Here is a 24,645-nt window from a genome sequence, read left to right as displayed (position 1 = left end):
TCACTGATCTAGTTAAATGAATTCTATCTAGTTAGTTATTTTGTGTAACAAGTGCTTTCCCTGATTCAGCCCATATGGAAGTCATTGTATATAATAAGAAAATAAGAATGATAGCTGTTTACCTTGGATAGGGCCCAGAGACCAAATTGATTGTGGAAATTTCCTTACATTCCTTTTATCCTGTCATCAGTTCGGTTTCCTTCTGTATCACTGTGCCCTTCCTCAGACATCCCAGGCAAATAAAAAAACATAATCTACAAACAAATATCATGCCAGATCAATGAAAGCTCTTAAAGCTGCAGTTCAGTTCAGTCTAGTCACTCAGTCGTGTCTGACTCTTTGCAACCCCACGAACTGCAGCACGCCAGGCTTCCTTGTCCATCATCAACTCCCGAAGCTTACTCAAACTCATGTCCATAGAGTCAGTGATGCCATCCAACCATCTCATCCTCTGTCATCCCCTTCTCCTCCTGCCTTCAATCTTTCCCAGCATAAGGGTCTTTTCAAATGAGTCAGTTCTTCGCATCATGTGGCCAAAGTATTGGAGTTTCAACTTGAGCATCAGTCCTTCCAATGAATATTCAGAACTTATTTTCTTTAGGATTGACTGGTTGGATCTCCTTGCAGTCCCAGAGACTCTTGAGGGTCTTCTCCAACACCACAGTTCAAAAGCCTCAATTCTTTGGCACAACATATTTTGACAGAGTTAGTGGGAAAGAAGGCAATGTATATACCCCAAGCCATGGAGGCCTCTAATGGCAGGAAGAAGAGTTCAGAAATGGCCTTCCCTGGTTACCCATCCATGTTACTGAGATGGGGAATAACCTCATGAATGTAGTGTTTGGGGGAAGTCAATCTGTTTTTACTGGATAGGATTGATTACAGCAGGAAAAATCAACAGGAGGACTCGGTAGGACATTGGTGCAATTCTCCAGGATAAAATGAGAGTATGGAATTTAACAACTATATACTTGCAATTGGAAAGAGGGAAATATGAGGCTTCATTGCCTACTGGAAACTCCTTCTCAGTCTCTTTTTCTGTTCCTCCTACATCATATTCACTGATACATTGTCAGAACTTAGGACAGGACCTACCCCTATCAGACACTCAGATATCTGTTGCTTGAATGTTGCATTTCTATAACCTCTGAAAGTGGGAGTTCCCAGGGCTGAGAAATAAATCTCTTTGTCTTCTCTTACTCCCTTTGTTTATTTCATTCATTCTCCCAAAGATCACCAACCTAAACCAGACTTAAATTTCTAATTGACATTTGACATCTCCACTTGGAGGCTTAAAAGGCATCTCAAACTTCAAACTATCCAGAATTGAACTTCTGCTCTCTGCTAAATCTACACCTTGCACAATATGCCCCAACTCCCTAAATTGCAGTTCCATTCTTCTAGTTTTTCAGGCCCAAACTTCTCTGTTTCTCTTGCCACACACCCAGTCCATCATGGGTTCTGCTTTCAACATATATAGAGAATCTGTCTGCATCTCACTACCTCCAATACACTCTGGTCCATGCCGTCAGCCATCTCTCATTTGGATGAACACCAGAGCTGTGAGGTCTCTCTGCTTCCACCTCTGCCCACTTTGTGTCCACTCTTCAAACAGCAGCTGGAGAGATTCTTTTAAAATGTAAGTCAGATCATATCACTTTTTTGCCAAAACCAAACATACACACAAACACAAAACTCTACAATGACTTTATCTCACCCAAAGTAGGAGCCAGACTCCTCACAAAGACCTTTCAGGCTCTATCTATCAAAGTGGCAAATACCCCACCCCTTTCCTCCTTGACTTTGGCCTGCTACTGTCCTCTTTCACTCTGCAACCATTCCTCAAGCACATCAGTTACACTTCTAAAACTCAAGGCCTTTGCATCTTATGCTGCTGATATCCCCAAGGTATCCACAGGGCTCCCTACCTCACCGCCTTTAGATCTGTATTCATACACCAGCTTCTCAGGGACTTTATCTGGCATCCCTTGCCTAGAACTGTACGACATGGTCACTCCATCCACACACTCCCTCACCAGTCTTCCCTGCTGTGCTTTTCCCGTAGCCAGAGCAATAGAGTTCATATATTTATCTGCCTTATTATCTCTCACCCTATGTACTAGAATGTAAGCTACAGGAGGAAAGTGATTTTGTCCATCGTGTTCATTGCTGCATGCCCAATGCCTAGATGAGTGCTTGGTGTATAGTGCTGCTGCTGCTGCTAAGTCACTTCAGTCGTGTCCGACTCTGTTCGACCCCATAGATGGCAGCCCAGCAGGCTCCCCCGTCCCTGGGATTCTCCAGACAAGAGTACTGGAGTGGGCTGCCAATGCCTTCTCCATGGCACATAGTAATATTTAATAAATACCAATTGAGAGAATGAAGAGGAAAAAGAATTGGAAGTTTATTGGGATTTTTTTTTCTAAATAGGAGCAAAGGAAAGGAAGGTAAAAACTGACTCCTGGGTTACAACTCCTGGATTAGAGCTGAAGGTCCCATTTGTTATGGTGGAGAGGGAGGCAGAGTGGGGATAGTGGGTCTTGGAGATCGTGTGTTCTTATTTGGATAAGTGATTTTGACAAGACAAGGGGCAGCTCAGGCACAATGTCTAAAACAAGATATCAGTTCAAAATAGACTCTGATGTTAAGATATAAATTTAGTTCAGGAAAGAGGTGATGGTGACATTGAAAGGCTGTGCTGGGATTTTTTTTTTAATTGATTATTTGGCTGCATCGGGTCTTAGTTGCTGCATGCAGGATCTTCAGTCTCTAGTTGAGGCTCACCAGCTTAGTTGTTTACAGCATGTGGGATCTTAGTTCCCCAACCAGGGACCAAACCCACATTTCCTCCAGTGTAAGGTGAATTCTTAACCACTGGACTACAGGGAAGTCCCAGGGATATTTAATCCAGAGGAGAGACAAGAGCAGAGGATCAGGGATTGGAGTGGAGGTTCTTAATTGCAACTGCCCACTTTAGAGTCACCTGAAGATATTTTGAACATCCCAATGCCTGGACCACATGCCAGACTAATTAGGTCAGAACTTTCCTGGATGGGACACAGTATCAATAGGTTTTAAACTCCCCAGCTAATTCCCACAAGCAGCCAGTGTCCAGAATCTCTGGGCTAAAGTCTTTAAGATATATTTATCTTTGTTGTAGCTGTTTAGTTGCTAATTTGTGTCTGACTCTTTTGTGACCCCCTGGACTGTAGCCCGCCAGGCTCTTCTGTCCATGGGATTTTCCAGGCAAGAATACTGGAGTGGGTTGCCATTTCCTTCTCTAATATTTACCTTCAGGTGAGGATAAAGTAAAGGAATCCACAATGGGAGCAGAAAAATATTAGTCATAAGGGTAGAAAGCGATACAGGGTAGTCTTGGCCAGCTCTTCTCATACTCAACTCCATAAGAGTCATAAGAATCACCTGAGATCTTGAGGATCTGCAGATTGTGACTCAAACTGCCAAGCTTCCAGGTGATCCTATGATGCCTGGTTCAAGGGCCACACTGAATAGCAAGTATCAAGAGCAGTGCTTCTCAAACTCTAATGTACATAAGAATCACCTGGGATATCATTAAAGCAGCTGTCTGGACCCCACCCACCAAGATCCAGAGTCTATAAGTCCGAAATAGAACCCAAGAACCTGCATCATTTTTTTAATTCATTTATTTTAATTTAAGAATAATTGCTTTACAATATTGTTTTGGTTTCTGCACACATCAGCATGAGTCAGCCGTAGATATACACATGTCCTCTCCCTCTGGGACCTCCCTCCCACCCCTTTAGGTTGTCACGGAGCGCTGGTTTGAGCTCCCTGAGTCATTCAGCAAATTCCCGCTGGCTATCTGTTTCGCATATGGTAGTGTATACATTTCCATGCTACTCTCTCTGTTCATCCCACCCTCTCTTTCACCGCTCCCTCATGTCCACAAGTCTGTTCTCTGTGTCTGCATCTCCATTGCTGCCTACAGATAGGTTCATCAGAACCATCTTTCTAGATTTCCTATATATGTGTTAATATATGATATTCGTTTTCTCTTTCTGATTTATTTCACTCTATATTATAGGCTCTAGGTTCATCCACTTCATTAGAACTGACTCAAATGCAACAGCCTGCATTTTGAATGAGGTGATATGCAATGCTGCTGGTCCCACACTTCAAGTGATAGAGAGTCACCAAGACCATAATAAGAAAGAAGAGGCACTTGGGACTTCCCTGGTGGTCCAGTGCTCCCAATGTAGGGGACCCAGTTTCAATCTCTGGTCAGGGAAATGGACCCCTCATGCTGCAACTGAGACCTGGCACAGCCAAATAAATAAATAAATATTTTTTTTAAAAAGGAAGGAAAGAAGAGGCACTCAATACTGCCTACCAAATGAATAAAGGATATTGTAGGGATATCAGAAAGAATAAGAATGTAGCAAAGCCGCTAGATTTTACAAGGTGAAGGTCATAAGTGAGGCAGAAACCATAAAACCATAAAATGATTTCTGCTTTCCTTGGTTCTCTATTTTCAAGCAGTAAGCTTCCCCCCAGCTTCTGTATTTTATCTTGGGAACAATTACCTTACCAAAGTGCTGTAACTATTTTTGAAAGAGAGAGAAAGCAAATCAATTATTTGATTTTCTTTTCAAGGCATGGAAGGTATGCTGATAGGGTACTTGGGAGCTCTTCTCTGTGGATATGCCTAAACCATCTAGAAGCTACACTTATTAAGGACCTTTGGAGGATATTCCAACTTCTTCAAATACTAAAGTACAGTTGTAACGTTGCTGACACTTATAACTTTCTTTAGGGCAAGGTTTCCAACCTTGACACTCCTTATGTTGAGGTTGTTGTAGAGCAACATCATCCCTGACCTCTTCCCACTAGATGCCAGTATCATCTCCTGCCCCAAGTTGTGACAAGCCAGATTGTCTCCAGACATTGCCAAATGTTCCCTGGGAGGCAAAAGTCAGCCCCAGGTGAGAACCACTGCTTCAAAAGCAATGTTTGAAAACCTAGTCACCCTTCTAAGAAGTCTGACTTATAGCTTGGGCATGTTGATGACAGGTAGTGAAGACAGAGAACTACCAGAAACCAGTACTAGGACCACCCTTTGGATTCTTGGGGCAACAGAAAAGACTAATTTGACTCTCAAAAGTGGGAAATTTTATTGACCTCAGTGATACCAAGAGCCTAATAGATGGTGCAGTACTTCAAACTTGTCTCATTGGTACAAAGCTGTAAGAAACCTCTTTCCAGGCTCAGCATGAAAGAGTCAGCTGCCACTCTGTGCCCTGTAGCAAAATACCATAACGACCACATCATATGAGAGAAAGCATTCATCAGCTTGCCACACAGCTATCATTTGTCCAGAAGGTTATTTTCTCTCCTTTCATGAATACTTAACATCTTGTGACTTAAACCAAGTACATGGAAAGGATGAGGATTGTATTAGAAACCTCAGTGTTTGTTTCTCTTCTTCAGTAGAGGTCATCAGACAACCAGAGTGCCATAGAGCCTACCTATAAACCAGTGGTTTTCAAACTTTAGCCTGCATCATAACCAGCTAAAAGCTTACTAAAGCATTGATCACTGGACCATACCCCCTGAGATTCTGATTTACTAGGTCTGGAGTGGGGCCTGAGAATTTGCATTTCAAGTTATGCTGACAGTCCAGGGACCACACTTACAGAACTATGACTGTAAAGCAAGTAATAATTCTCAGACTTGGCTGAACATTGGTATTACCCGAGTAATGTTTTTAACTATTGGTGTCTTGGCCCCTTCCCAAACAAATGAAATCGGAATGTCTGGGCATGAGATCCAGTCTTCAGAGTGTATTTATTAGTTTCTCGGATGATTCTTGTATAGAGCCAGCACTGAGAAACACTGAACTAGGTGGAATGTATTCCAAATATTGTGGCCCTGCTTAATGGAGGGCTTTAGTATGACTTAATCCCATATTCTTACCCCTTATGCTTCTTTGAGGATTACTTCTCCAGTTCCACCAAAATCATCCTAACACTGTGGTCCAAACAAGTTTTAAGCCATAGGTACATATTCTCTACTTTGTGTTCATCAAGCTGTAGACAGCATTGGAGCTGAAGATTGCAAATCAGAGTCTGAGAGGAAGTAGCCTAGAGGGCAGCAAACCAAGGCTTAAGGAGTCTACAGCTGCTGGAAGCCAGGAAAGGCGTGTCAACAGGCCAGATCAGCAGGACAGGACTGGGGCTTCCACTGAGGCTGGATACCAGGAACATGGTAGCTACCAGTTCAAGCCAGTAACTACCAGTTCAGAAGTAGAACACTACTGAACCCAGAATGAAATGTATTCTTACAACAGAGACAGATGTTGCCTTAATTTCTAGAAAGTGCATTGCCGTAAAATCCAGTTTCCTTATCTTTCAATTCAATCCAGAGATTTTCATCTATTGGTGTTCAGTGCCATGGTAGTATGGTCAAGGGACATGTTAAAATACCTTATCAAGTGGTAGCTTTCATGAGTTTTCTATTTAAAGAATTGCCTTTTGCCTGATTGTATCTTTTTTTAAGTGCATGCAGGCTTTCTCTAGTTGCAGTGAGCAGGGTTCTCATTATGGTGGCTTCTCTTATTGCAGAGGGTGGGCTCTAGGCACATGGGCTCAGTAGTTGCAGTGGAGAGGCTTAAATGCTCTATAGCATGTGGGTTCTTCCTGGACCAGGGATCAAACTCATGTCCCCCTGTACTGGCAGATGGATTCTTAACCACTGGATCACCAGGTAAGCCCTGAATCTTTATATCTTAATCAGATCAAATAGGGCCTTGGAATTAGCAAACTTAAATTTTTTCACTTTGACTATTTTTAGCAAAAGGAAGGGTGATTTTTCCAGGGACCCAGTTGCTTTGGACTTACCTATAGGCTGCAGAGCAAAGTACTGAGCAAAGCACCCTGAGCAGTTCAACACAGTGTTGCCGTTCTCCACGTGCCATCTTGTTTATTATAGTAACGATGCTAAAGAAATAGTCTTTTTTAATTCTTCAAGTGAAGTGGGCACCCAATGAGAGAGAATCCTTTAGCAGAAGTTGAGAAAGAAGCTACCTTGCTTCAAAATACGCATAAGACACTTGTATAAGACACAGTTCCTATTGCCTCTCAATAGATTCTGGAGAAAGCGGGGCCAAACATCTCTAATTCAAAAAATGAGGGCTTCTCACAGTTCTCAGGAAATCTTCTCACAATGTCCATGACTCTCCTATACCCTGTATGAAACATCTTAACAAATTGTTAGTTCTGTATAAATGTTAATATTCATCATCATTAACCTAAATTATTTCACAGTTCAGTTTAGTCACTCAGTCGTGTCTGACCCTTTGCAACTTCGTGGACTGCAGCATGCCAGGCTTCCCTGTCCATCACCAACTCCCAGAGCTTGCTCAAACTCATGTCCATCAAGTCGGTGATGCCATCCAACCATCTCATCCTCTGTCATCCCCTTCTCCTCCCGCCTTCAATCTTTCCCAGTATCAGGGTCTTTTCCAAGGAGTCAGTTCTTGGCATCAGGTGGCCAAAGTATTGGAGTTTCAGCTTCAGCATCAGTCCTTCCAATGAATATTCAGGACTGATTTCCTTTAGGATTGACTGGTTTGATCTCCTTGCAATCCAAGGAACTCTCAAGAGTCTTCTCCAACACCGCAGTTCAAAAGCATCAATTCTTTGTCACTCAGCTTTCTTTATAGTCCAATTCTCACATCCATACATGAATACTGGAAAAACCATAGCTTTGACTAGATAGACCTTTGTTGGCAAAGTAATGTCTCTACTTTTTAATAAGCTCTCTAGGTTTGTCATAGCTTTTCTTCCAAGGAGCAAGCATCTTTTAATTCCATGGCTGCAGTCACCATCTGCAGTGATTTTGGAGCCCAAGAAAATAAAGTCTCTCACTGTTTCCATTGTTCCCCATCCATTTTCCGTGAAGTGATGAGACCAGATGCCATGATCTTAGTTTTTTGAATGTTTTTCACTCTACTCTTCCACTTTCATCAAGAGGCTCTTTAGTTCTTCTTCACTTTCTGCCTTAAGGGTGGTATCATCTGCATACCTGAGGTTATCGATATTTTAAATTTCTTTCACAGATACCCAAATTTTTAGTAAGTTGGAAGGAAATTGAAATCAATAGGCTAGTGCTTATCAGAAGGAACTTGAGAAATTCTGCTAGTCTCTAGAGGGACAGCATTCACAGAACCGTGTAGGACAGCAGAGGGGATCAACCAAGATTGAAGCCACTCCCTCACGTGTGCCATTTGGAAGTAAACACAGTAAACATGGGAGGAGAAATAAAGCATGTTAGAAACCAGTTTTTGCCCAGCAAAAAATGAAAACACTTGCAAAATTTGAGCCCCCATGGCCGCAGTTTTGAACACTCATAGGTCATCCCTCAGGGTTGATAAGCTCTCTAATAGAGACATGAACCTACTCCGTCCCAGGCCCACAGCTCCCCAGAACTTCTGGGGCCCAGGAAGAGGAGGAGTGCCAGGAGTTACGTCTCCAAGGCCAGCTGCTTTGAGGGAAGGACCTGGGGTATGTGTGTCATGGGAACAGCTGGTTTTCTTGTCCCATTGTCAGCTCAGAACAGGGTTATGTGACTATTGATTCCTGTTCCAATCTGTCCCCAAGAAACAATGACTTCGTTCATTTGTTTGTAGATCTCTATAGGCACTTGACGGAATCATAAAGGCTGATTGTGAATTATAAAGTATTTCTAAATAGATTACACAAGTACATTGTCTTGAATATCATATAATTAGGACTTGAAATCATTATTCCCTGATGATCATATAGTTTGTCCTCAAATTGACCTTGAAAGGTGTAGACCAAAGGTGGATTTTCACATGGAAGTTAGGACACTTCTTGTGAAACAACACAAGATGTTGATTTATTTAATCCCATTATATGAACTAACCTCTTAGTGGCAGGAAGTATGGCTGTATTATATATATTCTGGGCTCCACATAACAAAAAGTTATCCAATTATAGAAAATAATTTTAAGAAATCACTTTTCCAACTTTTTCCATTATGCTAGTCATTTGTTTTGTCATCTGCTAGCACATGTTAGCAGAAAAGTAAGAGCAGGTGCCAGAAGTTTAAGAACATGTGTTAAAAAAAAACAATTTTAAATTGAGCACATCCTAACAATTAACATAATCTAATTTAAGCTACAAAACACTTCAATCCAATTGGGCAGGATGTCATTGTTTCAAAGTATAATTTTAGAACCACTGATTCAGTTTAAATGTTAATTTAAACACACTGCATTTTAGTTTTTAAAAAGGGTTTTGTCTGGTTTTAATATCATGTATTACATAAACTGTGGATTTTTATTCAGTCTTAGTTCAGTTCATCAGGCACTTATTGGTTGCCTGTCGTGTAGAGAGAACCCTGACTAAGTGTATGAGCCTTTGTCCGGAAGAATCTTACAATCTGAGGAAGAAATGTAGGCCCAGTAGAGCAGGGGTCCCCAGCCTCCAGGCCACGGACTGGTACCTCCTGTCAGATCGGTGGCGGCATTAGATTAGAAATAAAATTCACAGTAAGTGTAATGCACTTGAATCATCTCAAAACCATCCCCCTCCCCATCCATGGAAAAATTGTCTTCCACGAAACCAGTCCCTGGTGCCAAAACGTTTGGGGACTGCTGCTGTAGAGGACACACACATTATAAGTTATGAGAAGCAGCAAATTGTGATAAATGCTTTAATGGAGTTGTCAAGGGCTTAGAGACACAGGCAAGGAAAGTTTGGTTCAGATTCAGAATGGGACAAATCCAGGAGAGCTTTCTTGAAGAGCTGGCACTGAGCTGAAGCTTGAAGGTCCAATGGAGACAGAATGGAAAAAGGAAACAGTGTGAGTAAGAACCTGGAAAATGGATGTGGAGGAAGCTGGAGGTAACATGGTTCCTCTGGAGTACAGGATATTTGGAGGATGTGGCGGGGCATGCAGTTAGAAAGACAGGGAGGTGCTACATTTTACAGTCTTGAGAATACCAAACTAATGAGCCTAGATTTGATTTTGTGCACACTAGGGAGGCTGTTTGAGCGGGGGAGTGGCCTGATCAAGTCAGTTTGGGAGTAAGTCGCAGGATGAGTTGAAGGTGGGGAGGAAATTAGAGACTATTTTTGAGTGATATAGATGCCATCTGTCCTGTTAAAAATCCCAATAAATAACTATCTTGCGATTTGAGGTATTTGATACAGAAATTCATGTTGTTTAAATTTTAATGGTTATTTATGCACTGGCAAGCTTACTACTCTGCTATTTCTAGCAGGGGGTGAGCAAAAGCTTATACACGATAGCAGTGATAAGGCATGAACTTCCTTTTTTGGGGGGGTGGGGGGCAAGAATAGCATCTGAATCAGTACCCTAGATATTCTCCTAATTTAAGGAGATAGAAGGAAAAGAACCACCCAGATTGTCCTTTTAGAAACAGATCCAGAAAATGCATCTATCAGCGGATGAAAATAAACCAAGGTGAAGCAGGACTCTTAGGTAAGACAGTCTCTAGGTTAGGACCAAAACCCAGTTTACCTGGGTTCACAAAATCTAGCTTTGCCACTTACACAGACTGTAACTTTAGGCTTATTAGTTAACCAGTCTGTGCCTCAGTTGTTTCACTTGTAAAAGAGGAATAATAGCGGTACTTGTCTCAGGGGTTGTTATGGGGATGAAATGAACTGATACATGTAAAGTGCTCCAAATGGTACCTGGCATGTAGTTAGCTCAATAAATGTTAACTATTGTTAGTCAGTTGTTGGGCAGTAAGTTAACTAAATGCCTATGACATAGTTTATACGGTGCCTCCACACCGTGGAAACCTCCCTGCCCCTACTCCCTAACTACCCTAGTGACTATTTGTGCAACTGATCCTGGACACATCCACTAGGTCATTTGAACTCCAGAATCACTTGATGGAAATTGATTGTCGTAGTTAACTGCTGCTATTAACAAGCCACCTCAAAACTTGGAAGCATAAAACAACAACCATTTTATCATGCTTGCAGATTCCTGAGTCAGGAATTCAGTGGGAGTTGCTTATCTCTGCTTCACAGTGATTGTGCTGGTGGCTAGAAACGTCTTAGATGGCTGGGGAGGATGCCAGCAGGTGGGGCAGGATCCACTGCCATAGAAGGCTCCTTCTCTAACCTGTCTGGCACTTTGGTGAGAAGGCTGAAAGGCCAGGCTTAGCTGGGACTGTCACCTAAGCACCGACATGGGTCCCCTTCACCATGGTGGCCTCAAGGTAGTTGTCAGACTTCTTAGAGTGTTTCTGCAGCAAAAGCTACATGCCTTTTATGATGCATTCTCAGAAGCCTCATCGCAGACACTTCTCTGTTCTCTGGGCTTCCTTGGTGGCTCAGGTGGTAAAGAATCTATTTGCAAGGCAGGAGACCCGGGCTTGATCCCTGGGTCAGGAAGATCCCCTGGGCTTGGAGAATTTCATGGACAGAGGAGCCCGATGGGTTACAGTCCATGGGGTCACAAAGAGTCAGACACAACTGAGCAACTAACACTTTCACTTTCCCTGTTCTCCATTGATTGAAGCAGTCACAAGCCTGCCCAGACTCAAGGGAGGAGATTAGACCACACTTCTCAATGGGAGGCGTATCAAAGCCTCTGGGAGCCACATTGAGAATCTCCATTTTAGTATTATCCTCTAATGCTGGATGAGAAGCTTGAGATTCAGTACAGGTTTAATGTACTGGTTTGTCCAGGGTGAGTTGCACAGAGAGTCACTAAGAGAGTTAAGGATGGCGGCGGGGAGGTTTGCAGGCTTCTAACCTAGTTCTTCTAACTCCAAATTCTAATTCTCTCAATTAGATTATTCATCCTTCATCCTCCTTCAGCTTAGATATACTTCTCAATACAGGAAAGTTATAGTAAAAAAAAAAAAATTTAAATGGCATTGTGTATATCAGGTAACTTTCTTTTTATTTATTTATTTATTTGTGGTTGTACTGGGTCTTTGTTCCCACACATGGGCTTTCTCTAGATGTGGCACGTGGGCTCTAGAGCACAGGCTCAGTAGTTGTAGCACACAGGCTTAGCTGTTCTGAGGCATGTGGAATCTTCCCAGACCATGGATCAAACTCATGTGCCCTGTATTGGCACGCAAATTCTTAATCACTGGACTACCAGGGAAGTCCAAGTAACTTGCCTGAAAAGAGACAGTGATATAAAAGTATAAAGTTTCATTTATAAGAGGTTGTACACAAACTTCATATTTTAAAGAGATCCTGGAATGGGTTCAGTGGTTCAGTCCTAAGATTGGTCAGAGAGCAATTTAGGATCATTTTCTCACAAGGAAAGTTCTCTGAAAATATCCCAGATGCTTAACTATGACTTCCTTTGTCTCTAGGAAAGTCTCACCTGGCCATTGTCCAGCGGGTGAATAACGAGGGAGAAGGGGACCCCTTCTATGAGGTGATGGGCATCGTCACACTGGAGGACATCATAGAGGAGATCATCAAGTCGGAGATCCTGGATGAAACTGACCTCTACAGTAAGTGGCTCTTGTCCAAAGCCATCATATTTTCCTCTGAGGTTCTCAGAGCTGGCTTAATTTAATGGACAGTGTGAAAGGGCGTCAGGACAAGCCCCAAGTGTTGCTGTGTGTCAGCCCCCTCCTGCCAGGGGCTGGCAAGATGCCCCAGCTTGAACCATGGCTGAGTCACTGAGAGTGTGCTAGCTAAATGTTTATCAAGAGAGAACCTTCAGGAACAGAGCCAAGACTATGAGAAGGAGACCTCCTTTGGATACAGGAAATGAAGTACACCTCGGATGACCTCTCTGCCCTTGTTTCTGTCCCGTGTTGTTCCTGGTTTGTCTCTTTGTCCACCTGGACACAGACCCCGGCATCCCTAGGGGTTCCACTCATGATTCACTCACAACAACATCAGTGTGCTGTAGAGACTCATGACATCACCCAGCACTGTTGCTGCTGCTGCTAAGTCGCTTCAGTCATGTCCGACTCTGTGCGACCCCACAGACGGCAGCCCACCAGGCTCCCCCGTCCCTGGGATTCTCCAGGCAAGAACACTGGAGTGGGTTGCCATTGCTTTCTCCAATGCATGAAAGTGAAAAGTGAAAGTGAAGTCGCTCAGTCGTGTCCGACCTTTAGCGACCCCATGGACTGCAGCCCACCAGGCTCCTCTGTCCGTGGGATTTTCCAGGCAAGAGTACTGGAGTGGGTTGCCATTGCCTTCTCCATCACCCAGCACAACCTAAGCCAAACCTAAGTCATCCTTTTAGATGCTGCTCTTGTCCTATGTGTGTTTTCCTCCCTTTCCACACCTGGCTCTGGTCCTTGCTCCCCCCTTTCTAGTCTTCTCACCCTCCTCCCCACTCCCCCTCAACAACACAGGTTCCTCCCTGCGATAGTGACTGCTTTCGCTACTGGGACTTATCAAAGCTTTGCTCACAAACATTACAAAGGCCTGCTTTCCTCGACAATGGGAGTGTTATCAAATCCATGGGAGTCCCTAGGCCAGTAAGTGTCCCCTCCTCCCAATTTCATCAACTGGGACAGCAGTCCCCATCCTCCCCTCAGAGAACCCATTCCAGATCTGTGTCCTTAGTTTGCTGGAGGCAACTGTTCAGAGACAAGCTCCTAGCAGAAAAAACTTCAAGACTCTAAGGCAGTGAGTGGTGCAGAAAGAGTGCTTCCCTTTGGGGTGAGAAGAGATCAGACCAAGGTGGGCCAAGCCTTGATGAAACATAGCAGGAGCATCACAGTGTCTGCTGCTGCAGTGGAGCCCTGGCCCGGCTCCTCTCCTTAAAATAGGGGTTGATCTCTCCATCCCCCAATCCTTTCCCCCTTCTCCACCTCTGACTATCACTCTGCTCTAGATTTAGAAATCCCAAGTGTCTCAATAGATATATTGGTGAAAACATTCACACTGAAGTGGCTGATGTTAATAGTGGCTGATGTTAATAGTAGTGACAACAGTCTAAGTGAGTAAGCTCTTCCTAGGGCATTTGTTTCAACAACCTGATGTTCCAATACTCACTATTAAAGTAGAAGGAATGGGGACTTCCCTGGCAGTGCAGTGGTTAAGACTTCATCTTCCAACACAGGTGGTATGGGTTCAATCCTTGCTTGGAGAGCTAAGACCCCAAATGCCTCATGGCCAAAAAAAACCAAAACATAAAACAGAAGCAATATTATAACAAATTCAATAAAGACTGTAAAAATGGTTCACATCAAAAAAAGTATTTTAAAAATAAATAAAATAAAATAGAAGGAATGAAGAGGGAGATCAGAGGAAACTGATTCTCCAGTGATGAACTATTCGGTAGCATTCTGATGGAGGAGAGAGAGGGAATATTTAGATGAACACATCATGTAAATCAGAAGGTTACTTACTAGTAATTGGAAAAGAATGATCTGATAGATATCTTTGCTGCTCTCTTGCTAAACCATCCTCTCTCTAAAAGAGAGGGTTATGATTTTCCCACTCATAAATAAGCATGAATCGTTAAGAAAGGTGAGAAAGCTGAGGAGCCAGGACTACTGGTTGCTTCTCCCCAGATCCTGAACCCCAGGACAGCTGGGCCTGGATCTCACTGTGGGATCTCACCATTTGTGGCACCCAGACACAAGGAGCCTTAAAGCCGGGGCCGGGAGTCCAAGGCAGGCCCACAAGAGAGCAGTGTGGAGGAGGGCACTTTCTTCCTTCTAGAAGGGAACTCAGTCATGTGGCAGAGCAAAATCAGAAAGAGGGGGAGAGTCCCTGGGAGCCCGTCCCCTGGAGTTCTCTCCCTTTCATTTCCACTGTGTCTGTTCAGCCTGTACTGAGAGTTCCCTGCACCCCTGTTTTGCTCCAGGCCAACTTTAGAAAAACCCTAATTTGCTTCTCTGCTCCCCTAACACAGGTTGAAAGTGAAAGTGAAAGTGAAGTCACTCAGTCGTGTCTGATTCTTTGTGACCCCATGGACTGTAGCCTACCAGGTTCCTCCTTCCATGGGATTTTCCAGGCAAGAATACTGGAGTGGGTTGCCATTTCCTCCTCCAGGAGAGATAGGCTAAAGTTTCAATATTTTACTCAGTACTAAGGGAAAGTAAGAGACATATGACCAAAGAAAACCTACTCTTTACCCCCAAACAGATTTTTATTGATTTATTTGGCTGTGTCAGGTCTTAGTTGTAGCACTCAGGATCTTTTTAGTTGCAACATGCGAACACTTCATTGTGGCATATGGTATCTTAGATCCCTGACCAGGGGTCAAACCCAGGCCCCTGCCTTGGGAGCATGAAGTCTTAGCCACTGGACCACCAGGGAAGTCACCCCCTGAAAATATATATATTTTAGACAAGATCTAAAATATATATACATTTTAGACAAGATTTTAAAAAGCAGGGAGAAAAATTAAATTGGAAAAAGCAGAGATTTTTTTCAATCAATAATCGCAATAGTCCTGCCTGAGGCCCCCACCCGGAGAATTCACCTTTATGAATTATAAAGCTAGTCACATTTTTTCTCCTTCTTTCCTTTGTTTCCCCCAATTCTCTCCCAGTGGAGGGGCCAGAGTTGAAGCAAGAGAATTATGAGTGGAAAGAGGGAGTGACCACCCCCCTCCTCCTTTGGGTGGCATCCCTCAGTACTGCTCAGAGCATGATTTAAATCAGTGGGAAGAGACCAGATGAGTCCAGCTCTGAGGACAGGAGTATGGCCAAGGCAGAAACCCCCCACTCCCTGCCATAGTCCTTGATGCTAACAACACAAGTCCCTCATGTGTGAAGGCCTTTTTGTAAGCATACAGTTATTTGTAAGCATTTCACAGATAGATTCTGATGGAAGTCTCATAATAACTACCTGAGATGAGCAGAAAAATTACGATTAATCATTAACCTTATGGGGCTTCCCTGGTGGCTCAGACGGTAAAGAATCTGCCTACGATGCAGGAGACCTGAGTTCTATCCCTGAGTTGCGAAGACCCCTGAAGAAGGGAATGGCTACCCACTCCAGTATTCTTGCCTGGAGAATCCCACGGACAAAAGAACCTGGCGGGCTACAGTCCCTGGGGTTGAATACAGTCGGACACAATGGAGTGGCTAAGCATGCAGGCACTAAACTTATGAGCAGAAGAGTTATGACTAATCACTAACTTTATTGTATAAATGAAAGCACACAAGTGCTGTGATGCTTAGAGATGCTGCACAGCTCATAAGCAGGGGAGCCAGCCCTAGAAGCCTGAACTTGGGAGCCCCAGGCCAGCCTTCCGCTTTTCCACTGTTCACCACTTCAGTGCAATTAATACCGAGACTTTGTTGACACTTTCCAAAAATCCCCATGGTCCCAAAGGACCTGTCTCAGGTGAAACCTCCAAAAATCAACAGTGACTCTGAGAACGTTGCCATCTGTCCCCTGTTCCCACAGCAGACAATCGGAAAAAGCAGAGGGTCCCACACAGGGAGAGGAAGCGGCACGACTTCTCCTTGTTTAAGCTTTCCGACTCGGAGATGAGGGTGAAGATCTCACCGCAGCTTCTGCTGGCCACGCACCGCTTCATGGCCACAGGTATGATGACCCTGCCCTCCTGCATCTCCACCCCAGGCAGGCAAGGCAGCTCTGGAGGGTAGAACCCAGGCACCAGTCATCCTTAATACCTTGTAACGTGAGTCCAGTGCAGGGACTGAGAACCGCTGTTCTGCAAGAGGAGGTTATCCTTGGGCAGGGCACCCTACATTTGCTTGGGCAACAGGACCCTACATTTGCTCGTTTTCAGCCTCCAGTCTTCTCAGGGTAAGTGAGTATGATGCAGTTCTGCTTTTCTCTCTTCTACTTGAGAAAAGAGCTGAGGAATCCACTGCTGCACTTTCCCTTCCTCTACCTGCTTCATGGTGGGGGTTGGTGGTCCAGAGGGTTCATCTGGGAGGGACAAGGCGATGTCCCATGTAGCCACAAAGGCCCTGGGGCCCGGACCCTCCAGGAGCCATGTAGGCCTATGAGTTCTTCAAATACAGACGTGAATTGTGAATCCCAGAATCTTTAGAGGAAAAAGAGAGAGGATCCAAAGATAAACTTCTCCTTCTTGTAAAGAAGGTAAAATTGTCTTTGAACTATCTAATCTTCTCACTCATGCCTAATTAATGTGCTGACCTACAACGATCACACACATTAGTAAGTTCACTATTTAATTAATCCGGCATGTATTTATTGAGTGTATAATGAATGCTAGTACTGTTCCAGATGCTAAAAGGTAGAAAATTTTAAATTGGAGCTTCTTTAGGGTTTTCAACATGTAATATAGTTCTGACTTTATAGTTCTAATATAATCTCTCAATGTTGACTACAGATGTCAACTAGGTATCTGATTTCCTAGAACAAAGCAGATGTATCTGTAAATATAATGATATGCCATAATATAATACTATGTGAAGTTGCTCAGTCGTGTCCGACTCTTTGCGACCCCATGGACTGCAGCCTACCAGGCTCCTCTCTCCATGGGATTTTCCAGGCAAGAGTACTGGAGTGGGTTGCCATTTCCTTCTCCAGGGGATCTTCCCAACCCAGGGATTGAACCGGGTCTCCTGCATTGCAGGCAGACACTTTACCATCTGAGCCACCAGGGAAGCGGCTAATATAATACTATAGTATAACATAATATAAATAATAATATAATAATAATAAATAATATTAATATGTAAATATGATTCAATGATGCTTCTTATTGAGAACTTTCCACTTAAATAATTAAGTGTTCCTGTAAACTTGAAATTTCATTTCACTCAACAGATATACATCATACAAATAAGTCAGATTAAATTCTCCGTATTTCATTTGATCATAGAATTAAAGCCTTTTAGCCATGTTCACATGGCTTACTTATCCATGTTCAACTCCAGTTGCTTTTTAAACCACTTTATTGCAGTATAGTTGACATACAAAAAATGGTACCTATTTAATGTAAACAACTTGATGAGCTTGGAAATACACATACATTCATAAAACCATCATCATAACCTGTGCCATAAACATATCCATCACTTCCAAAAGTTTCCTCCCACCTTCTATATGTGTTATTACTATCTGGGTGTGTGTGTGTGTGTGTGTGTTAACATAAGATCTTAGCAAAATTTTAAGTATCAGTTCAGTTCAGTTCAGTCGCTCAGTCATGTCCGACTCTTTGCAACCCCACGGACTGCAGCACGCCAGGCCTCCCGGTCCATCACCAACTCCCAGAGTTTACTCAAACTCATGTGCATGGAGTAGGTGATGCCATCCAACCATCTCACCCTCTGTCATCCCCTTCTCCTCCCACCTTCAATCTTTCCCAGCATCAGCGTCTTTTCCAAGGAGTCAGTTCTTGGCATCAGGTGGCCGAAGTATTGGAGTTTCAGCTTCAGCATCAGTCGTTCCAATGAATATTCAGGACTGATTTCCTTTAGGTTGGACTAGTTGGATCTCCTTGCTGTCCAAGGGACTCTCTAGAGTCTTCAGTATAGTATTGTTCTTGGGCTCTATATGCTGTGCAGTAGATCTCTCGGATTTATTCATCTGGCATAACTGGAACTCTATACCCTCTGACTAATATCCCCATTACCTCCTTCTCCCAGTCCATTCTACTCTCTGTTTCTATGAATTTGACTATTTTAGATTCATCATATAAATGGTATCATGGGTATTTGTCCCTCTGTGCCTGGCTTATGTCACCTAGCATAACATCCTTCAGGTTCATCTGTGCTGTCACAAATGGCAGGATTTTCTTCTTTTTTAAGTCTATGTGCAGCTTTAAAGAAAATCAAGGAGAAAATTAATAACAAAATGGACACTGTCAAAACAGCAGCCTGAGATGCCAGTGCAGGGACCCATACCCCAGAGGGCCCAAAGATGCACACTGGGCTTAAGACACCCCTCCCCCACCCACCCACCCAAGGGAATTGCAGGATGGAGCATGGAGCGGGAATGGCTCTGGTGTGTCCACCCTGATTCCTCCCTGCTGCCCATTCCTCCTACCTTCACTCTCCCCTAGAAGTGGAGCCGTTTAAGTCTCTGTACCTCTCGGAGAAGATCCTGCTCCGGCTCTTGAAACATCCCAACGTGATTCAGGAGCTGAAGTTTGATGAGAAGAACAAGAAGGCCCCAGAACACTACCTCTATCAGCGCAACCGCCCAGTGGACTACTTTGTGCTGCTTCTGCAGGTGAGTGGGAAAGCCCTGGACCCTCCAAGGGCAAGATGGGACTTCTCCAGGCTAAAGAGGAATGCCCATGCCTCCTCCAAGCCAAGTTCCAAGGCTGCCTTGGGAGCAAGGCCAGCTGGGGCGGGCGTTTGTCCATGACTCACAGAAGGAGACAGGTGTGACTGGCTGGCATCCTAGAGTGATGGGATCTAGATGGCATTTAGTCTGATGTCAGCAATGTTTGTGGTTGGGGGTGCAGTGGGTAACTCCCAACCAAGGGGGTTCTGCTGCTGAACTTCCTAAACTGGTGTCCTACAAAATCCCTATCACCTCTTGTCTCTGCTTGGCCATGCCCAGGAATGCAACTGTGCACTGCCTCCCAAATTTCAGGCACTCCTTGTTTTAAGCTCTTCTCTCTGTCTCGCTAAAATCTCACCATCTCTGATTTCCACCCACTGGTCCTTGCTCTGCTGTCTGGAGGCACATGGAACACGTCCACTCTCTCTGCCACACATCAACCGTTGCAGTCCCTTAATCTTCTCCTTAGGGGACTATGAGGGAATAAACAAGCAAATGAGAGAGATGCAGCATCTTCCTGGTACGCACATGAATACAGTCACCCCTCCCCCTGCCCTGAGGGGGGTGTAAATAAGTGGTTCAGTTCAGTTCAGTTCAGTTCAGTTCAGTTCAGTCGCTCAGTGGAGAGGCCTGTAAATAGGTGTCAGGCATGGTTCCAGCCCCGCCTTCTGGCCTGGCTCCACCATTAGCCCCGTCCCTATTCACCGTCTCTTCCCAATAGAATCTGGTGAACCCTAAATACAATGATTGTCTTAAAATCTTAATTAAATTCACACTGACTTAGAAAGGGCCTCTCTGTTACAGTCCCCCTGCCACCTGTCTGCTTGGACACGGTATATGCCTCAAACCCATCCTTCCAGATAGCCTCATTAAAATGCTGCCTTCTCCAGAAATGGAGTCGCATTCTTCACTGTTGGAAATTGAGAAGGGTGTTTACATTGTTTATATAACACAAGGAACGCAAGTAGAGTCTTGTGCCTAATATAAATGTAACCATTTTCAAATAAATCTTGGCGGGGGTAAAATATAGGGGCAAGAGGGTAGGTTCAGAAATTGGAAAGACCTAGTTTTGAAATTCCAATATTGGTACTAATTAACTAACCTTGACTCGGTTATGTAATCTTTATGAGCCTCAAAATTGATTCATCTTTAAAACTGGGGGTAAAAATAGTACAGACCTCGTACGGTCTGGGGTGGATCCTTGCAGTGCATATACATGGTTTCAGACCCCTAATAGCATACCATATGCTCAAGCTTCTCACAGAATCTGGCTTTATCTCAGCTAGAGATAATAGAGATGGTCTATTCTCAGACTATACCACTGGAGCAGTTTATGGGGTTCATGGGGTCCTGAGCTAGCTGGACCTGCCTCATGAAGGAACCATTAGAGTCTTCAAGGAAAGCTTGCATGTTCATGACTGGATACTTCTTTATGAACTAAGCAAGGACTTTACTGCCAAGGACTCCTGAAGTTAAAGCTGCTGTTTCCAAAACATATCTGGATGGAATTCACATTCTCCTGTGATAAGATTTTAGGTCCACTTATTATCCAAACAGAAGTGCTTAGGGTAGTCTTCACTAAAAGAGCTGGAAGTGCTCGTCCACACCCTTAGCACACTTCCTTCTTTCTCCAGGGTAAAGTGGAGGTGGAGGTTGGTAAGGAAGGCCTTCGCTTCGAGAACGGAGCCTTCACCTACTATGGTGTCCCAGCCATCATGACCACTGCTTGCTCAGGTATTCCAGTTTCCAAGCCATAGCTTATTGGGGAAGCAGTGGGATAGTGGAGAAAATGCATCTGGGTTCCAAGTCATGACTCTGTTATGGACCCCGGACAAGCCTTTTACTTTCCCAGACTTTAGAAGTGGAAGTACATGGTAGACTGTAACATTATCCAGTGTTAGGGATGGATAGTGGTAATTTTCAATATGAAAAGACACATTTATTTTACTCTTTATACTTCCACCTGATTACCCTATTTTTGCAGGGTTGATTGGTGCTGTGGGTGGGGTGGAAGAGGGAGAATTCCTTTAAGAAGGTGTGTTTTCTGAATTGCCTCTGAAACACACTGCATCCTTCTGTCCTTAGATAACGATGTGCGGAAGGTTGGAAGTCTGGCTGGATCCTCTGTCTTTCGTATGTATCTCTCAAACCCCTCCCTCGTCCTCCCTGCCAAGGTCCTGCCTCAGCCCAGTCTGGGGACCCGGACTGACCACTCTCAGCCTGGGCTGGGACTAGCAAAAATGCTGGCAGCCTCTTTGTATGCTCTGCCAGGAACACTGCTTTCTGCCAGGTACCCGCAGGCCACGGGGGGCTTAGTTTCTGAGAGTCTAGAATGTTTTCTGCTGCTTCTCTGCTCACGTGCAAAGTGATGAATGACCAGCGAGGGAGGTTGTGAGGGGAGGCACCATTTGCTGTCACCTGCCAGGGAATGCAAGCAGGCGGTTTTGTGTGCTCTGCTGGAGGTTGAACCGTTCCTTCTGTACTGTGATAATTCACCCTCTGTCCTCTACTTGCAAATCTTAATATGCTATTATTGTGTCTGTGGCATTTAGTAAGCAGCAACAGCAAGATCTTAGGATGTAAACCCCTGGCTGGCACGTATGTTGCTCATCTGCTTCTCTTTGCTCATTGGCCACATCTCAGCAGGTGGAGAGGGGTCTGCGGCTGGCCGTGCATGCTGATGGCAAGGGCTGGCACAGGCTGCTGGTGGGTGTTCTCTGCCCCTTCTGTGCTCTACCTTCTCTCTGCTTCTTGCATCAGTTATCGTACTTGTGTTTAGAGGGCATGGCATTTGTTGTGATATAAGTGTGATCCAGAAAGCATTATTTCTCTAGATTTGTCTTTGATTCACCAGTCTGACTTTTGCATTGCTTTCAGCTCTTAGTATTTATGGTGGCCATTTTAATGCCAAATGGGTGTTTTTTCTCATCATAAAAAAAAAAATCTTCCATAGTGCTTTATATTGGGATTTATCAGAGGGTCCCAAAACTTGAACTCACAATCTTTGGCACCTGAAAAGCAGATACTGTTTTAACAGAGAAACTAAAGAAATGACTTGCTCCGAATCACCTCAATGCAATTATTTACCTCAATGCATTCCAGGGGCCCGACTCATTCAAACAGCACAATGAAATACAGATCTTAGATCCAACGTGGTCCAGGATATCATTTCTATGTGGGAATATTGGGACAATTTACAGTGTAATTTCCCATCCTGGCCCAACAGAGGGCTTAAATGAAATTGAAATAGCTGCCCACACCCAAGGAGTGGTCCCACATATGTGGAAGGAGGGCTGTAACATAAAAAACCCTGGTATGTTATAAACCGGCAAACCTCAATTAAGGTTGGTGAAGGAAGCATCAGTTGGCAGAACAAGAAGTCAAGATATGGGAGAGGGATGGTCTATAGGACCAAGTAGACCTTGGTTCTCTAAAGGAGGTCTCCACCAGCCATCACATTGGTGCTTGCACAAGGTAGAGTGACTACTGAGATTCAAAGTGTTACCTAGATGTGTTGGCCTTTACATAAGACCAGAAGAAGTGGGGACTCGGGGTAAATTGCTGTGTAAAGGTCCCAAGCAATCTAATTTACATGACTTTCTTCTTTAAAAAAAATTTTTTTAAGTAGTAGGAAAATGTTATCTGGTTTCCTCCTTGCTTCCTGCCTCTAGTTCTTTCAATCAAAATCCATTTTATCATTGAGACAGAATAAACCTGCAATAGTAATCTCTCCTTCAAAACTGGTTAACTAAAAAGAAATATTAACCTCTCTTTCCCTCCCCACACTTCTGAGCATCTTTATTTATCCATCTTCAGGAGGAAAAAGAAATCAAATTAGCTTGTAGTGATATAGAGACATTTTCCATTCTCCCCCATGAGCCCTCCACACCTAATAGAGTGAGGTGTGGATAACTGCAAAGACCACCACCACTACCCCCTGCCCCTGCTTATTCCAGGTCCACCTCTCAGCCCAGGTCCAGCCACCCAGAATCTTTCACTGCCCAAGAACCTTACTTGTAGGTCAAGGAAGAGCTTAAGGCTGAACCACAAGGTGGTGGACCCTTGTAGGATCTCAGCCTACCTAACTAGCCCTGTCCTTGATGTCAGTCTAGAGCTTTGTCAGCCTTGAGGGTGATAAATGAGATGTTGAATTTGCTAGAACACTGGCCCTGTGACCGATGTCTCAAAGTTGAGACTGAGGTTATAAGTCAGTCTGAGGTTATAAGTCTGTCCTCTGCTTTTCCTGTGCTAGGTGAAGGAAACAGTCAGCACTGTCTCCTTTGTTTTGGTTCTGATTGCCAGGGAACCCAGGAGAACCACAGTGAGCTTGGTAATCTGGAGGAATGGGGCCTGAGCTCAGCGTGACCAGAACAGATGCCCACAGGGGTGTGGAAGTGGGAGAGAACAAGTCTCCTATTTGCTTGACTGAGATATATTTAATTTGTGGCCTGGAAGCACTAGGTTTCTTCTCAAGACAATGGGGTTTCTTATTCCAGTGTGTCTTGCAACACTAGGGGCCCGTTTAAATATTCTTTGACAAAGAATATGATTATTTGACAAAGTAAATGATTATCAGGTAGGATAAGGCTCTCCCCTCTCCCCTTTACACTATTGGATAATTTCAGGCAAGTCATCGGGTACAGCAACTAAGACTGCCAAAGCCACCTATTTCAGTGTGCTGTCCCCTGCAGACTGACTTCATTTAGCTTCTTGGAAGGGACTCTGGGAATGATCAGAAAAGAGGGATAAAGACAGATTCCCTCCCGGAAATACTGCTCAATCAGGGTCAAGGTTGGGAAAGGACTGGAATATTACTACACACTCCACTTCACCCAGGCCCCAAGTGATAGCCAGCACCATTTCAGACTGTGGGGAAAGAGAGAGAAGGAAAAGGGGATAGGAAGAGAGGTGTTTTGGAGCACTTGTACTTGCTAAGAAGTGACTATGATTTAGTTTATCAAGTTGATTCACATTAAGATTGCTAGAAACTGCCCCTCCTGTGTCCCGAGGCTCTAGCTGTCCCCAGCACTGTGCCCACTGAGGGAACTCCTAGGAGTCCGAGGCAGAAGATGGCCTCCTCTTCCTCAAGGATGCCCCTAGCAGGAGCTTGCACTTTGCTTTCAGCCCTGCTGCAGGTGAGAAGCCCTAAGGCAGTCGGAAGGGCCTGGGGGAATGCAGTGCTGGGCTCCCAACACAAGTGCTGGCTCAAGAAGGTGCCTCAGACGGAACACTGCCCACGCCTACTCCTGCTGGGGCACTACCTGTTCTTGTCACTGGTGGGTCTCATCCCCTCTGAGATTATTGTGCATCTTTTTGGAAGACCTTCAGCAAAATCTATTTATTTTCTTCTTTCCGGAGAGTGACTTTGTGAGAAGATGTGATTTCCATGTTTCCAGAGGCAAGACTCCCTTTGGCAGAGAAATGG

At 44.2% G+C, this 24,645-nt stretch overlaps 1 protein-coding gene across 4 annotated transcripts in view; it reads left to right on the top strand.

The window, feature by feature from the left end:
• The window catches only part of CNNM1 (cyclin and CBS domain divalent metal cation transport mediator 1), a 64,968-nt gene that overhangs the window by 16,970 nt on the left and 23,353 nt on the right, over positions 1–24,645 (top strand). For all 4 annotated transcript variants that reach the window (XM_043476430.1, XM_043476431.1, XM_043476427.1 and 1 more), the window contains exons 2-6: positions 12,377–12,520; positions 16,398–16,538; positions 18,994–19,163; positions 20,855–20,954; positions 21,306–21,353. In XM_043476430.1, coding sequence (XP_043332365.1) covers positions 12,377–12,520; positions 16,398–16,538; positions 18,994–19,163; positions 20,855–20,954; positions 21,306–21,353 — 603 coding nt within the window. The remainder of the gene's footprint in view (positions 1–12,376; positions 12,521–16,397; positions 16,539–18,993; positions 19,164–20,854; positions 20,955–21,305; positions 21,354–24,645) is intronic.

The sequence above is a fragment of the Cervus canadensis genome, chromosome 8 (assembly GCF_019320065.1).
Source record: "Cervus canadensis isolate Bull #8, Minnesota chromosome 8, ASM1932006v1, whole genome shotgun sequence".
NCBI classification, from domain to species: Eukaryota; Metazoa; Chordata; class Mammalia; order Artiodactyla; family Cervidae; genus Cervus; species Cervus canadensis.
The sequence above is the reverse complement of the archived record's forward strand: the minus strand, read 5'-3'. Positions and strand labels throughout refer to the sequence as shown.